At 42.0% G+C, this 16779-nt stretch overlaps 1 protein-coding gene across 1 annotated transcript; it reads left to right on the plus strand.

Moving 5' to 3' along the window:
* Nucleotides 1–657: 657 nt before the first annotated feature.
* LOC116054625 (WASP homolog-associated protein with actin, membranes and microtubules) lies at nt 658–13829 on the plus strand. The gene is made up of 11 exons (XM_031306264.2): nt 658–1350; nt 2754–2927; nt 3537–3687; nt 5621–5790; nt 7265–7472; nt 8869–9053; nt 9653–9739; nt 9864–9959; nt 11403–11799; nt 12456–12598; nt 13105–13829. Exons 1-11 carry the CDS (start codon nt 673–675, stop codon nt 13258–13260), a joined length of 2445 nt encoding a protein of 814 aa, XP_031162124.2. The 5' UTR covers nt 658–672; the 3' UTR covers nt 13261–13829.
* The last annotated feature ends 2950 nt before the right edge of the window (nt 13830–16779 follow it).

The raw sequence follows: 16779 nt of genomic DNA on the forward strand, positions 1-16779 counted from the left end.
TTTCAAGAGGTTTTATCTCATTATTATGACTTTTTAATCTCATAATTATATTACTTTGTATGGGACAGTTTTTTACTGATGGGCTTCCATATAACCCGTGTTGACTGGCTTGGTTTGAATTGCCGAAAGAAGGGCCGGGACGAGACAGCTAACCCTGGTCCGACCCGGGTCATCGGTGTGAAAGAGGTATTATACACCCATGGCTCCAGTCATAGACAGTAAAAGAAAGGCTCCAGTAGGAGGTGGAATTCCCCTGACATGTGATTCAAAGGTCGAAGTTGAACACAATACATGGGACATTATGGTGCCTTCAGGGCTCCTCATAAACTCCCTAAGATGTGATTCAAAGTCTTTTGATCAGAATATCTTAATTATGACCTCGTCTCCTCGGTGATCGAAATTAGACGCTGGCACTTTTCCGTAACTGTTGCTCTGACGTTAGAAATCAAGCAACACTGACATTGTACACGAAAAATAAGATTACTGGGGAAGAATTGCGTGATATCAATAATAGAAGCGGTGTGTTGTACTTTATTTCTTAGCTAAATAATGTGCGCAAAACTACACGCCTTGCATTGTCTCCTCTGTGTCAACATGAATTATCATTACAACGGTAGATGTAGCTATCACTTTGTGAAAGCGTTAACGTTCGGTTTAACGATATTTCCCGATATGTCTGAGGTCCTTGAAGGCGGCTTACGTCACACAAATGGCGGACGTTGTAAACAGAGCCAACAGCTTCTCGGAGGCCAAAGTGAAACATCTCTTTTTAAGATGAATACCGTAGAGTTTGAGCGTTTAGATAGTCTGGAGGGCTGGGTGGCCGTTAAAAGTAACATATTTGAAGAACCTGAGACGTTTAAGCTAGGCTTCATCGTACAGTGGAATGTCATCGAATGTAAGTTTGCGGTCACCTGCCACAACCGGACGTTACAACGGCAAAAACGCAAAGCCGAAGAACTCGCTTTCGGCGACGTTCAGATGAGCTGGGCTGGACTCTTCTCCGTGAGCGACTTGAAACACATCCATCAGCAGTTTATATGTGTGGCAGACGTCTTGGTAACCTGCTTCCCGGATTTGTCAGAGTTCGAAGACGGCAACATTTGGGACTTGCTCTTCCTGAATCGGAGGTCAGGTCCCGAAGACGACGAGAGGGATTTGGACACGCCGTGTAGAAAACTCGAAAAATACTTCAGCACAGCCATTGACATCTGCGGACGAAAGATTGTGCTCGATACGTTGTTCACGCAGGATGAGCGGGATGTTGATGAGTACTTTGAAAATCTACAGGAGTTCAAGAGGAAGACCATGCAGGAGGAGATGTCGAGGGCCAAGGCTCACGTACGGCAGGTGTGTGTGTGTGTGTGAGGGATATATATGTATATATACATACACACATATGTCACACATGCATATATGATATGTGTGACAGCTGGGGGATCAAATGAGCCACAGGTGTGCTCACATCACTTTCACAGCGTGCAGGGGGCCATGGACACATACACTCAGTTGCCAGTTAGGGACACCTAACGTTAGCCGTCTAACACTACCCTGCAATAAATCCTGCTCAAATAAACATTATAAAAGATATGTTACACTTCACTTGAAGGTATCTATATAAGAGTGACATGACACTGTCATGAACGTGTCATAAACATTATAAACAAGTCCTAAACGTTTCTGACACGACGCTTCTTTGTTTATTTACAACACATACTGTACTGTAGAACACTGAAAGTGCCAAGAAACCAAAGATTATGCTTATGTTTTTTGATCATAGAATATAAATAGATTTTGATTTGTTTCGATGTCCATGTTATCTTCTACGCCTCTTGCCTGTGTGCATCACAGCCTTAACACAGAATAAGTCTTAGGAGCAATCTTTGATGCACTCAAAAAGAACAAATAAAGAATAATAAAAGAAAAATGATTGAGGAATTAGTAAAGCTTGGGAAACCTCTGTAAGGCTCTGTATTTCCCTTAATCTCTTTTTGAATGTTACCCTGCTGGAGTAGCACCACACAGTGGTGTTATATGTCTACTATGACACAGCAAACCTCTGCTGTTTGCTCAAAGCTGCAGATTTTGCACCACCAGCAGCACTGATGTCTGTTTTTCAGCCTGTGGTTTTGCCCTTTGACATTGTATTTGAATTAAAATAATTTGTTCACAGAAATGTAACTCCATTTGCTTGTCACACAAGTAAACATCATAGTGAGAGATGAGACACTGGAGAAAATACAGTCTATATCTAATGCAATCCAATACAACACTGATGCAGTAAATGCCATCTTTATTAAGATCATATGATGTTTTGTTAAGACTGTGTCAAAGAGCAGATTGAAGGCTATAGTTTGTGGTGTATTTAATTTGCATTATATCTTATGACTAAACCTTATATTGTTCCTTTCAAATACATAAAGAGGGGCAGGGAATCTTATTGTTGTATGATAAAATAATACAGAAAAGGGCACTTTTTTTTTAACCAATCTCTTATAAAGAAGATATGTTTTTGGGCATTTTAGGCCTTTATTTGATAGGATAGCTGAAGTCTTGAAAGGGGAGAGAGAGAGAGAGGGGGAATGACATGCAGCAAAGTGCCGCAGGTTGGAATGGAACCTGCGGCTGCTGCGTCGAGGACTGAGGCTCTGTACATGGGGAAATTATACATTGAAAAGCAATGCAGAGCAAAGACTTGGCTGTGGCCTCAGAATAAACCCAGGTAATGGTGTTTATGTCTTCCATGTCTACAGCTCCTACAGAGTCATGGCAGTGCAGACCGAATGGTTGCGCTGCTTGCCATCTACGAGCAAGAGGACGAGGCCTACCAGGACCTGGTCACTGTGGCCACCACCTTCTTCCAGTATCTGCTCCAGCCTTTCAGGGACATGAGAGAGCTGGCCTGCCTCTACAAGATGGAGATCCTGGTAAATACAGACATGTATTTGGCAGCTGTGGGCTTTTGTCAGGATGTGGTGAATTATCATATACAGAGGTTGCAATTTGGTTTGGTAACTAAATATTGAATATATTGTCGTTAGAATTTTAAATGTGAAACAAAAATTAAAAAGGAGCCCTTGAACATCCCACTGCTAGTTCTTGTATTATACACTTACACTACTGTCTCCCTCCCTCTGTTACTATCACTGTCACTAACTGGCAGCCTTCTTAGATAGTGAAAATACAATATTTGTATGTACTTTGTTTTATTCAGTGATCAAGTTCCCTTTCATCCAGCTTAGCTATTTAATTTGTAACGGCAGAACCTCATACAGCACTAATTGGCCTGTCTCATTAATCCAACTCTCCACCATGGTCTAGACACACACCTGTGATGGTGGAGTGATTGACACAATTCGACATTATTTAATGTCTCATTCAAGGAAAATGTGAGGTTGAATTGTATATCCTCACTAAAGTAACTTTGACTAAAAGCTGAATTCAATATATATGTGGGGTAAGTATCTGCAAGAAGTCTGCATTAAATCACAGAGTGTAAAGCTGTCCACTGTTTGTCCTACCGTGGTTCTCTGCAGAAGTCTTTGGAGTTTGAGGACTTGGGTCCTAAGAGAATTGCAGCTCTGGAGAAGGAGGCTGAGGATTGGAGAACGAAAGCAGAAGATGCAGTCGCCTCAATTCAGGACATCACTGTCACCTACTTTGCACAGACTTCAAAGGCCCTGGCTGGTATAAGTTGCTGTGTTTATTTCTCTTATTTGTGGATTATTATGGATGAATTAATTAATTACTTTTGTGGGTCATTCCTTAGCACACAGGAAATGAAGGGCAGTAAGTTAATTCAATTTTATTTATAGTGTCAAATCATAACAGGAGTTATCTCAGGACACTTAGGTCTAGACACACTATAGTTTACAGAGACCTAACAATTTCCCCAAGAGAGGAAAGACAGCATCCAGAAGCAACCATTTTATACGGATACACTCGTTCCGCTATCTATATGGCTGGCAATTGTAGCTATGTTTATGTGTCTGTAAACATTCCATTTACTTGAAGTTACGCCTGTTTGCTGGAGGTTTTAAAAATGTATGCATTAGGGGCCTGGGTAGCTCACCTGGTAGAGCAGGTGCCCATATATAGAGGTCCCCCCTCCCCCTCTCCCCTTTCATGTCTTCAGCTGTCCTATACAAATAAAGGCCTTAAATGGCCAAAAAATTATCTTTAAAAAAATGTATGCATTAGAAATGCAAGCGGGAGGTTAGGGAATATAGTAAATTACAACACTTGCATAACACAATAACTGAAATTCTTTGAACACCCCAAAGTGATTACATCCAACTTTGTAAAGGTATCCATGGTGTTTTTCTTTTGTTACCTGTTATTGTGTTTTGTACCCTTGTTAATATACACTCACCTTGGAGATTATTAGGAACACCCTAGTAATAGCGTGTTTGACCACTTTCACCTTCAGAACTGCCTTCATTCTTCGTGGCATTGATTCAACAAGGTGCTGAAAGCATTCTCTAGAAATGTTGGCCCATATTGATAGGATAGCATCTTGCAGTTGATGGAGATTTTTGGGATGCACATCAAGGGCACGAAGCTCCCATTCCACCACATCCCAAAGATGTTCTATTGGGTTGAGATCTGGTGACTGTGGGGGCCATTTTAGTACACAGAAACCAATTTGAAATGATTTGAGCTTTGTGACATGGTGCATTATCCTGCTGGAAGTAGCCATCAGAGGATGGGTACATGGTGGTCATAAAGGGATGGACATGGTCAGAAACAATGCTCAGGTAGGCTGTGGCATTTAAACGATGCCCAATTGGTACTAAGGGGCCTAAAGTGTGCCAAGAAAACACCCCCACACCATTACACCACCACCACCAGCCTGCCCAGTGGTAACAGGGCATGACGGATCCATGTTCTCATTCTGGTTACGCCAAATTGTGACTCTACCATCTGAATGTCTCAACAGAAATCAAGACTCATCAGACCAGGCAACATTTTTCCAGTCTTGAAAGGTCCAATTTTGGTGAGCTTGTGCAAATTGTAGCCTCATTTTCCTATTTTTAGTGGAGATGAGTGGTACCCGGTGGGGTCTTCTGCTGGTGTAGCCCATCCGCCTCAAGGTTGTGTGTGTTGTGGCTTCACAAATGCTTGGCTGCATACCTCGGTTGTAACGAGTGGTTGTTTGAGTCAAGGTTGATCGTTTATCAGCTGGAATTAGTCGGCCCATTCTCCTCTGACCTCTAGCATCAACAAGGCGTTTTCGCCCACAGGACTGCCGCATACTGGATGTTTTTCCTTTTTCAGACCATTCTTTGTAAACCCTAGAAATGGTTGTGCATGAAAAATCCCAGTAACTGAGCAGATTGGAAAATACTCAAACCAGCCCGTCTTGCACCAACATCCATGCCACGCTCAAAGTTGCTTAGATCACCTTTCTTTCCCATTCTGACATTCAGTTTGGAGTTCAGGGGATTGTCTTGACCTGGACAACACCCCTAAATGCATTGAAGCAGCTTCCATGTGATTGGTTGATTAGATAATTGCATTAATGAAAAATTGAACAGGTGTTCCTAATAATCTTCAAGGTGAGTGTATATGTGTGCTTTGTGTGACGCATGACATAACGGACCCTTGTGTGCATGTTCAGGTATGTTAAAGCAGATGGAGGAGGATAAGTGTCGTTTTGGAGCCGCTGCCTGGGCGTCTGCAGCTCCAAGACTGGAGAAACTACGCTTCCTTCTAGCCAAAGAAAGCCTGCAGCATATGAGAGCTACAGAGATGTGCCTCAACCGCAAGAAAGACGGCATCAGAGAAAGGGTGTGTGTCTCACGTTTCTTTTTAAATGTACATAAACCACAACTTTTCTAATGGTTCTGTAATTAGTCGGCACATTCCGTAGTGATATTCAATATTGGACTCTGCTACAGTTAAAAGGCTTTAGTTATCATTCAGATCTTTATCTCCAGTGCCAAGGCCAACACTGCTTTTGTAGTGGTTGTAAGTCTGTAGAGATGTGACACGGTGAATCTTTCACTTGGTATTCCAGTCTGATGTGAATCTCTGGCTGCTATAGTCCTTTTGATCTATTTGTAAAGCCTCTGTAAAAACACAGAGAATCCCCACGATACACCCCCAAAACCTGCATGCATTAATAAGTGAACGCGTCTGTGTCTATATACACACTCAAAAAGTGCCTGCTACTGTATATTCATATCTGTGAGTACGGGGGTGTGGGGGGGGGGGGGTGTACTTCTAATGTCAAGATCACAGTATTTTGGGTAAACCGCAGCAAATTACTTGCTGCTGTAGAGTCGTGCTGCGCATTTGGAAAAGAAGAGAAAACAACTTCATCACCTTCACCTTCATGTGGCTACATCATTCATCCGATTTAAGCTCTTTAAAAATCAGGATGCAGGCAGTACCCCTTTGAAGTCAACATGAGCCAATACAGAGACAGCTGTGTGTGAGCATTGAAAATAAGATCAGTAAGCTACACCTACGCAAAATCTTGTGCTGGTGGCAACATATCTCTGTGGCTCTTTTGAGTGCACCGGTGTGCCTGCAGATGTCACAGCGTGATGCCTTTAATGTGTGTGCCTGTGCGTGAATATACACAGCACTAGTGTCATATCCAGACAGTATCGATATTTAACATAATTCAAAGTATTTAGGGACATACATATGCTTTGAATGTGACAGCTCATTGACTACATACTTAACATCACTGTCCTAGCTTGCAGGTAGCTGTTGGTTTCAGATGATTTCATCACTGTGAAAATCAACTTGCAGAGATTAAAACTGGCTTTAGATAGGTTAACCAGCACAGATTCTCAGCTTTATTTTTTTTTTATGTCAGATGTTGTTTTTTACTTGGTAATTGAAAGCAGAAACTATTTTTTTTTTTTTGTGTCAAAAAAATCAAACCCAGTCTTTCACTAAATAGGTTTCAGTTTGACAGCTGACTTTAAGTTCATTCAAGAATATATATATATATTTTTTAAATAAATAACCCCTGCTTGCTACCAGAGTGTGCTTGAAGGATTATATGTCCTATCTGACTTGGAAACACCTTGCCTCACCATCCCTTTGTGAGAGATTAGTGTACCAAGTGTCAAGACTCTGCAAGTTAAAGTTAATTCCATACTGAAATGAATGCAGCTGAATCTATCAAAACATATGGTATGCTTTAGAAGATGGTCAGCAATAAGTATGCACAGTATGTCCTTATTAGGCTGTAATATGCAAAGCCACAAGTGTGATCCTTTGCCATGTTTCTGTTGTTGTGGTGCAGTTGGGCGGCCTGTCTGGCAAAGTCAAGAGCCACAGAACTGATTCCAGGTCTGCGTCTAAGTACGGTCAGCAGCAGGACACAGTGGACGAGCTGGAGCTGGAATTCTATGAAACACAACTAGAACTGTACAACACCAAGTTTGAGATCCTGAAGAATGAGGAGCGGCTGCTGGTGGCTCAGATAGACACGCTGCGACGGCAGATTAAAGGTAGACTGCACAAGTGTCATTGTGGTGAACAGTAGATGTGTAGGTTACTTCCTTTTGAGAAAGATCTAATCACCGTGAAAGACAGTAATGTCCTTGTATAGTCCACTTTAAAGCACTCAATCAACATTTTTTTGTTGAGATGTATGTAACATTCTGTATTTAATAACACATCCTTTTTAAGAAAGCATAATAAATAGTAGCTTACCTAAAGGGTCAGGTGTCTTAAGCCACATCAGTTCCTGTTTTATTTTAAAGGCCCTGGACACCCACACAGGTGTTTTCAGTTATTCTAGCTGAGTAGACCTCTTTCCAGAGGCCTGTACTACGAATTAAGATCAACATGCCCTGGATTTCTTTCAGTTACCCGGCTTCACTAACTCTAACAACCGCAGTCCCGCATAACCTGTGTCACGATGGTGGTTAAAGGGGTGATAGAATGATTATATAGGGTATTTCACACTGTTCCTTAAGGTCTCCTAATAGGGTATGTAACATTGGTTGGGCTGAAAATTGCCCGAATGCTATTTTATGCCTTAACTACCCTGTGAATATGGCCCTATTTGGAACAAGAGCTTTTCTTCCAAATATGGTATGCTCATGAATATTTAGATGAGCTGCGCGCTGATTGGTTTGAGCGAACCACATACACATTAATTGGAGACTAGACAGCAGGTCTCATATTTCAGACACTGCAAAGGTATACATTGTCTGCTATTTTGTTATTAAATTCACTTCTGAGACTTTTTTATGCGAGAAATCAACTATATAAAGCTCAAATATGGGCCGTTTTACGAAAATTGATGGCTAATTGCAAATTTTGGTAAGACGTGTCGGACTTGAGGAGCTCCACACAGTCTGACGAGAAAACGGCAACCTCCATACCCATTGAAAGTCACGGTTTCCTCGGTTACTGGACTACCGGGGCTCGGGGCTCCCTTAATCAGTTTACTCTAAAATGCTTTAAAACCCCAGCTAAGTGGCCCATTGGTTTTTTTTTTACCATCCATAAATTTACCTGCATGAATCAGGCTTCTCTTAACCCCTCAACCTGATAAAGGAAGCTAGGTTTCCTCTCAGAAGTAAGTTTACCACCAAAACAGGAAATAAATCTGATTTCTTAAGTGCATGTACAGTGTAACCTGCACAGTTGAAATCGCACCTCGTGGCTTGTTTGTCTGGCACATGAGTGTACAGAGGTATACATTGTTTATGTACACGTTGTCGAGACAAGTTCATTTCCAAAGTAATATCCGAAGCATCGTGTCATCTCTGTTTTTTTATACAGAATGGTAAGCTCAAGTGATGATGTAAGAATTACATTTCTGTGAGTTGAAAGAGCAACGTTTTGAACAGGCAACGGGGAGTTTTCAGTGATTGGACTGCATTTGTGTTGTAGAACTGAAGGAGGAGGTGGTGTACTATGATGTGTGTGAGGATCCAGAGGAGCTGCAGAGCATGGTCCACACGGGTATTCAACCAACGGACTCTCCGGCTGTCAGTCTGCTCAAAAGACGCCTACAGACCTTGGAGACCAAGAGAGGCAACATCTGTGCCCGACGAGCTTATCTCCGCAACAAAAAGGTGTGGGCGAGTACCGTTAAACACGCATTCGTTTCCAGATGACATTCTCTGCCCCCTTAAAAAACAGATTTTTAGTGACATTTTGGTCCTTTTCGAGGGTATTGATTGGTGAATAGTAGATTGGAAATGTTAATGAAATTGTACCATTTTATTCACTCTATCCCCTTCACGTCCCAAATTGCTGAGTTTTTAAAAATATTTTTTTTATTATACTGTTTTATTTTTAGCTGACGGAGTAACTGAAGCACGGTTGGTGCAGTTAGCATTTTCTCCTGTTGCTGGCTGCATTCTCATGGGTCTGATTGAAAAACGTGTTTTTGCTAAGAACAAAGTGGAAAGAATCCCCTGAACCCCACGAATCACCTACAGTAATCTACAGGCATGAATATTTAACAGTGCAGTAAAAAAAGAGGAACATTGTGTGAAAAATAAATAAATGCTGAAGTGTTTATCTGCCCCTCTATCAGTTTCACTGGCATTTTCTGAACTTTAAAGGACATATTTGCCCAAGTACTATAGTGTGAAAATGTCAAGCTGCAAATGTGTATTTTTATGTACAAGTTTAAGTGTACAAGTATTAATGTTTGTGTGTTTCTTAGGATCAGTGCATAGAGGCCAACGAGCAGAAGAGGCTGCCCGCCAAGCAGAGCTCCATACTCTTCAACCAGCATCATCACGTCCACCTGGTATGTCGCCACGACAACGAGACAACCCACAGCGATGCTCCCAACACTAGCAGAAGCCACAAATGAAATTGGATCCAATTCTTTCTCTCTAATACCTCTGGCTGTCTCCCTCTGTTGTCTGCAGAAACGAGAGAAGAGGAAAGAGGAGGAGCAGCAGAGGAAACAGTGGGTGGACCTGGAACGAGAGAAGACTCTGAGCAGATTACGATCCTTCAGAGAGGTCAGGCTCTCTCATTAGCTGTTTTCTCACATGGTCCGAACATTGTGCATTGAGTCTTGTAGCATGTAGCACACAACAGGAGATTTGTCTGTGTCAGACACGTTCTCACCTACTGGAAATACCGGAAACTAGAAATACTCAGTTTGGTTTAGGCGAGGGGCGTGAGAGCGTTCAGCAGACGGGACATGATAGATTAAACCGCGGTTACGTAGCAGAGTCGTAAGTTGGTCATAAACAACTGAGTCTCTAGCCGTTCTTTGAAATTGTCTGATGATTTCGCATCGGCCCTACCCTCATCTCTTTGTCTCTCCAGTTAGACATTTTTGGATGTTTGAATTCTTCCAGCCGCAGAAGTGAATTCTCGGGACAATTCACACATGGGCTCAATCGACATTACACAGACTTTGTACTAGGATAAAGTACAGGGTAAAGTCCGTTTAATGTGCGATCCAACTGATTCGGACCTTTGCGTTCTCACATACAGCTCCTCCAGGTAAAAAGAGTTGCAGTGCATGTGTAAAAGGAGCTATGGTCTCTGCTCCGCCTCCACCTGCAGCTTCCCTTCTCTTAATAAAACCCCAGAGGCTCCTGCTTCCTTTCCCCCTAATTTAATAGTTCACCTAACAATTTAAATCCAGTTATTAACTACTCAAGCCCCGAGTGATTTGGTATGCGAGCGGGAACAGCGCATGCCACATAACCCCAATGTTGTTGGTTTGATCCCGGCTGGGTAATGACATTTGTTGCATGTCATTTTAATGATATTGGTGATCCCCTAACTTTTCATCTTGCATCGTTATTGTGTCGGAATTTCAATTTCAATTTAGAGTTTTAAAAGATCATCCAACTCGAGCAGAATGACTTTATTTTGTGGTGGTATTTTGCTCTGTGTGTATTTTGTGCACAGTCTCTTCAGTTTAAACTCAAGTCACTGACGCCAAAAACACACTGGACGGGGAAGCGCTGTGAAGCGGAGCCATTTTCATTTCGGCGCCCATATTATCGAATCAGTTCATACCAGCTGCGATCAGGAGCGGATCGGCCGTTTCGGCGTCTCCTCTACTTGTTTTGCGAGCCGCAAGCGAATGTGTCAAACTGGGTAGGAAGGCCACAGCGTAGCCGGATCGTTTACAAAATAAAACCAATTTCAAAATGAACACCCAGGTTTATGGTGATTTCGGCTGTCTTGACTTCTCAGCTGTGTCTAGAGCGAGACGTGATCAGACACACACACACACAGAGAGACAGACAGACAAAGAGAGTGAGACACACACACACACACACACACACACAGTTCGGAGCGGCCTGGCTGACAAATGAACATTAGACTGTGTGGGTGTCGTCTAGTGTCTGCCATCTCTGTCAGAACATTAGACAAGATAATGTCCTTTTTCTAAAAAATTTCCCCATTTCCCCCCCCCCTCTTCTACCATCTTTTTCAAGAGGCGGCAGGGCCAGTACATGCTGAAGACTCCTCATTCCAGGATGTCTCCTTCTGAAGTCCCAGTTCCCTCCCAGCCGCTGTCCATCATCAGCCTCGGCCCCTCAGAAGGACCCTCCTCTGTCCGTCCTGCACCCAGGTGCAATAAAACACCCCAAAAACAGCAGCCTAAAGACATCCCTGTCCAAATCTTCTCTGCACCGCCACCGCCAACAACCACCTGTCCTACTGCACCTCCCCCCCCCCCACCACCACCACCACCACCTCCCCCACCATTGCCCCCTGCCATACCTCCTCCACCTGTCAAAGCTTCGCCTTCCTCTGAAGACACACCAATGCCTCTCAGTGAAAAAGAGGACCCTCCTTTTCCAGCCAAGAACACGCTCAAACAAAATATAGGTGAGAGTGGAATACATATAGTATAATTCTGCTTTATATGTGTCTGTAAGAAATAGACATCAAAATATTTTTACCAAATCCTCCTGGTAGATTTAAAAAACATTTTGATGTCTATTTATCGGAAAAAGACAACAACAACAGTTGGATGTGTGAATATGTCAGACTAAAGGGAGGGTCATGTTTGCTTTCGTGTGTGTGTGTGTGTGTGTGTGTGTGTGTGTGTGTGTGTGTGTGTGTGTGTGTGTGTGTGTGTGTGTGTGTGTGTGTGTGTGTGTGTGTGTGTGTGTGTGTGTGTGTGTGTGTGTGTGTGTGTGCGCCTGTACATGGTGTTCTGTCATAACTTCCCCCATGAGGCCAGAGAAGGCATTTTCCCTCAGTTGTGGTCGTGCTGATGCACACTCTCAGCTCCAGGGAGACTTTAACGTCCAACACGACTTAATGTTTTCTGAGCTTTTGTATAAGGGGGGGTTCTTCAAAAGAAAGCTGTTCATAAAAATGTTTTGAGAAAGCCCTGTGCAGTCTGAAAATGTATAGATGCTTTACCAGCAGTGAAATTAAAACCGGCTAAATGACCAACAATGCATTCTTTATTTCTAGTGCAGTTTCTTCCATCCTTGTAAAAGTGTCTGTTTTCCTTTATTGTTGTATTACTGTAGGAACAATGGATGAAGTGTTGGCCTCATTGCAACGTGGACAGATACAACTTCGAAAGGTCCCCGTTCCCAGCGCAGCGTCTCCTGCTGGGGACTCGAGGAGCAGTCTGATGTCTGCCATCCGACTGGGAGTCACCCTGAAGAAGGTGAGATGTTCTACAAGATATCTGCTATAAGATCTGCAGATATTTTGTATCTGTGTATATGTCAGCCGATAAGTAACCAGAAATTTCAGTACACAAATGCCAAACTGGGTAACTTAGAAACAGTCACCATAGTTTGTCCACCCGAGAGCAGTGACAAGTTGATGTTTCAACTATAAAATCAAGGCATGGAGGCACTAGCAAGAGTGACAATTGACCCTTATAGACAGCGGCAGACACAGGTATATGTAATTACATTAATAATGGCTGTAATCCATTTAGCTGCTTCAATTTCAGGGTCCTTGTATGGTGCATGCTGGCTCTGTTGCATGGACAACACCTACATGGAACAGAGCCATGCTTAATGTTATTAGTTACACCTGTGCTTTCAAAATCAGTCAAATTATCTTCTGTGAAAAAAAAAAGGACTGTTGAGACAATTTGAACAGCAGGAGGTAATATTGATTTGAAGGAAAAATGGTGTTAAATTGACTCTCGTCGTGCTGTAGATGGTTCGTGCACGCAATGAAGTCCCGAGCGGCGGAGACAACGAGCTGGAGCGCAGCATCAAAGCCGCCATGATGAGGATGAAGAAGGTGGCAGCCGACTCTGACGAGGATGACAGAGGAGACGACGAGACACACAACACAGACTGGGACAGCTGAGAACTAGGCGCTGCACAATTAATCGAATATTAATCGTGATCTCGATTTTGGCTTCCCACAATTAAATGAACATGATAGACTGCGATATTGACCTCCACACACATCAGACTGCTCGGTTTATAACTCGGCTCGGCCAGATATTTCTCCGCTCTCGGCTGAGATGGACGGCATAGCACTGCAGTGTTTTCAGTTTTCTGTTCATTTATACAGTATTAACACTGTTACATTTATTCACTGTATGAATTAGCCCAGGGGCTAGTGGACGTTTAGCTAGCAGCTTAATCCCGACAGAACACCACAGTGAATTTCAGTCAGCATGCACGTTTTTTCCAGCTTAACATTGTTGAACCGGAGCAGCTAATATTGTTAATGAGAGCAACAAGTTAGCGGCCTGACGAGTCGTCACTGCTGTGTGTGTGGGAGGAGAGAAACGCCACACTAAATGACAGTAAAGACTCACACTGAGCTGAAATTAAAACACTGTGCTGCAACAATGCGTCTTTCGATTTTAATCAAACGCATTCATTTTTAGGGATTTTGTTATTCTACAGCATTGAAGGAAAAAAAAACCAACCAAAATATATCCGAATCCCAAAATAAAAAAACTGAATATCTAACCAACGAACAAATATCTGAATAGTCCAGCCCTACTTATTTTGCTGCAAAAAATTGTACATTAGCAGGAATGTAGCACAACAAGTGAAAGCAGTGCTCTGTTTATTTAAATGTAAAAGTGCAATAAAAATATTTTGTCCCTAAAATCATTGAATAATCGTGGTAAATAATCGTGATGTCAATATTGATCAAAAATAATCGTGATTATCATTTTGGCCATAATCGTGCAGCCCTACCGAAACCACACACACACACACACACACACACACACACACACACACACACACACACACACACACACACACACACACACACACACACACACACACACACACACACACACACACACACACACACACACACACACACACACACACACTCACACTCTGAGGCTGTTCTCTTACATTACCCCCACTATGTTTTCTTCACGGTTCTGAGCTACAGCTTACGTTGCTGCCAAATTTTTACCAAAAAGCTTCCTCTTAGACATGGATGGGATTACGCCTCTTCTGACTTGAACATGGCAGTTTTCAAAATAGCCCTGAGATGTTGTAATGAATCCAAAACCGCTCGAATCCAACCAACCAGCTAGTGTCAGAATCAGGATTTAAACTCCTCTAAAGCAGCTGATTTGCAGAAAGCCCAAACAGAGCGAATGAGGCGTTGTGCTTCACCACTCATTAAGAAGAAAAGCCAAGCAGTAGTGCTGTAGTACAATGTGTAAATGATTGAATTTTTCCCAAGTCGCCATCTGAAGGCCTTTTTGTGAGACTGTCACACAGCAGGGGAAGCCTATGCTGCAGGCAGAGACAACCACACTACACAACTCCACTGTCACAAATACTCTTTTACCCACATTGCTGAGTCTAAATTCAATTGACTTCTATTATTTTGAAAGTAATTAAATCTGAACAATTATTTTTTTTTTTTACTTGACTTTACCCCAATAAGGGCTACACCAAACAGTTTTTTGTAGTTGCATTGTGCATTTTATTACTAAACAAAGATGGGTTATATCCTGAAGTACAGCAGTGTTAATTACAGGGCTGCAACTAACGATTATTTTTCATAGTCGATGGATCTGTTGATTATTTTCTCGATTAATCGATTAGTTGTTTGGTCTATAAAATGTCAGAAAATGGTGACAAATGTGGATCAGTGTTTCCCAAACGCCCAAGATGACGTCCTGTTTTGTCCACAACTCAAAGATATTCAGTTTACTGTCATAGAGGAGAGAAGAAACTACAAAATATTCACATTTAATAAGCTGGAATCAAAGAATTTTTACTTTTGTCTTAAAAAAATTACTCAAACCGATTAATCGATTATCAAAATAGTTGGCGATTAATTTAAAAGTTGACAACTAATCGATTAATCGTTGCAGCTCTAGTTAATTATTTACAGCCTACATGCCTGAAGTCTACGTCATTGTTTGTGTTTGATGCACTGTTTTTCTTTTTGTGTCGGAAAAGTGTGAATGTGTTGGGTTTAAATTAGGCGCAACTTATACATAGTCTGTTATTTTTTTCTCTATGATGCCATAACAAACACTACATTATCTTTTTTAAATAACCAAAACTTCCTTTTAGTTAAATTACTCTTTATTGTGTACAGCTCTGTCTCTAGTTGTGGTTGAATCCTCTGAAACGGTTTGCAGTCAGGTTGTTGATGTTTAGGGCAAACTTTATACTTATGACCTTTGCACCTGTGACACAGAGCACTTACCTGAAAAGATAAGTTTATAATGTATTATGTAAACAAAATATACAATACTGTGTATGGCAAGACATAATGATTAATTGCTGCAAAGATATGAAACTTGTTCCAGTGTGTTGCAGACGAGCTGATGAGGGCTGTGGCTGAAACACACTTACTGCTGTGTTTTAATTATAAATAAAGAGACACGTTAGATCATAAACATGAATTGTTGGCAATTTATTTTTCATTCAAAATCTGTTGATCTGAGATCTTTTCTTGTGGATTGCTCATGGTGTTCCCTCATGGTGTTTCCTGATCTCCACAGCTTAGCTGTAATAATGACCCCGGTACTATAAATGAGTTATCAACCTGTGCCGGTGAACCTCCGGTGAGTGTGCTTTGGCAGATTTGTCATCTACACGATGATGATTCATATATTGTACTATCCATCCCTGCAGCGGTCGCTCTCACTAATCTCTCTGCAGTGACAGCTCAGACATCCCCAGCCAGTTGTGATTGGGTTTATTCAGCTCTGTGTACTTTAGAGAGCAGCTAGTAGTTCTGGCTGCTCTTGAACATCTTGTTTCCAGGGCTGCTGCACCGTGTGTGTGTGTGTGTGTGTGTGCGATTTATTGTTATCATCCAGGTGATTCAGGTGGAAGATGGGTCATTTACCTTGAGGAAGACACACGTGGTGGGTATTTAGAGAAACTGGCAGATCGAATGTCAACATAAAAATTTCGCAGCCTGTAACTATGGCAACAGGAAGTCTGCGGTAGTGGCCTGCAGTGCCATCTTTCTCTCTCTATCTGACACATTTACAGAGCAGCATAGTCTCTTAATGATGTTTCACCAACTCGCCCACTCAACACCAGTCACACAATGAGTCTCGCTGAGAGTTACTGCAGAGATGCTGCTTTTGCTGCATCACTGCTTATGTATTGATATGTGTGTGATTGATAAACGACAGCAATTAAGGTTTATTTTAGTTATTCATTCACTTATTTTTCATTTAATGAATTCATAATTTAGTCTATAAAAAGATAACATCTAGAGCCAAAAGTTGTTGATATTGAAGTCAACCAACATTGCCTTCCTGAGCCAAATCCTAAAAGTGACAAGATCCATGGCCTACAGTAACAGCAATGATTTGTTTTGTCCAAACAGTTAAAAAAATCTGAAAGAAACAGTGTTTTGTCCATAAAA

The sequence above is a fragment of the Sander lucioperca genome, chromosome 3, assembly GCF_008315115.2.
Source record: "Sander lucioperca isolate FBNREF2018 chromosome 3, SLUC_FBN_1.2, whole genome shotgun sequence".
NCBI lineage: Eukaryota > Metazoa > Chordata > Actinopteri > Perciformes > Percidae > Sander > Sander lucioperca.

Excerpts from the sequence above, each read along its gene's own strand:
- LOC116054625 (XM_031306264.2), top strand. The coding sequence starts at position 673 with ATGTCTGAGGTCCTTGAAGGCGGCTTACGTCACACAAATGGCGGACGT. Across the intron at positions 9,054-9,652 it reads CTTATCTCCGCAACAAAAAG|GATCAGTGCATAGAGGCCAA; the intron begins GTGTGGGCGAGT and ends TGTGTTTCTTAG. Across the intron at positions 9,740-9,863 it reads AGCATCATCACGTCCACCTG|AAACGAGAGAAGAGGAAAGA; the intron begins GTATGTCGCCAC and ends TGTTGTCTGCAG.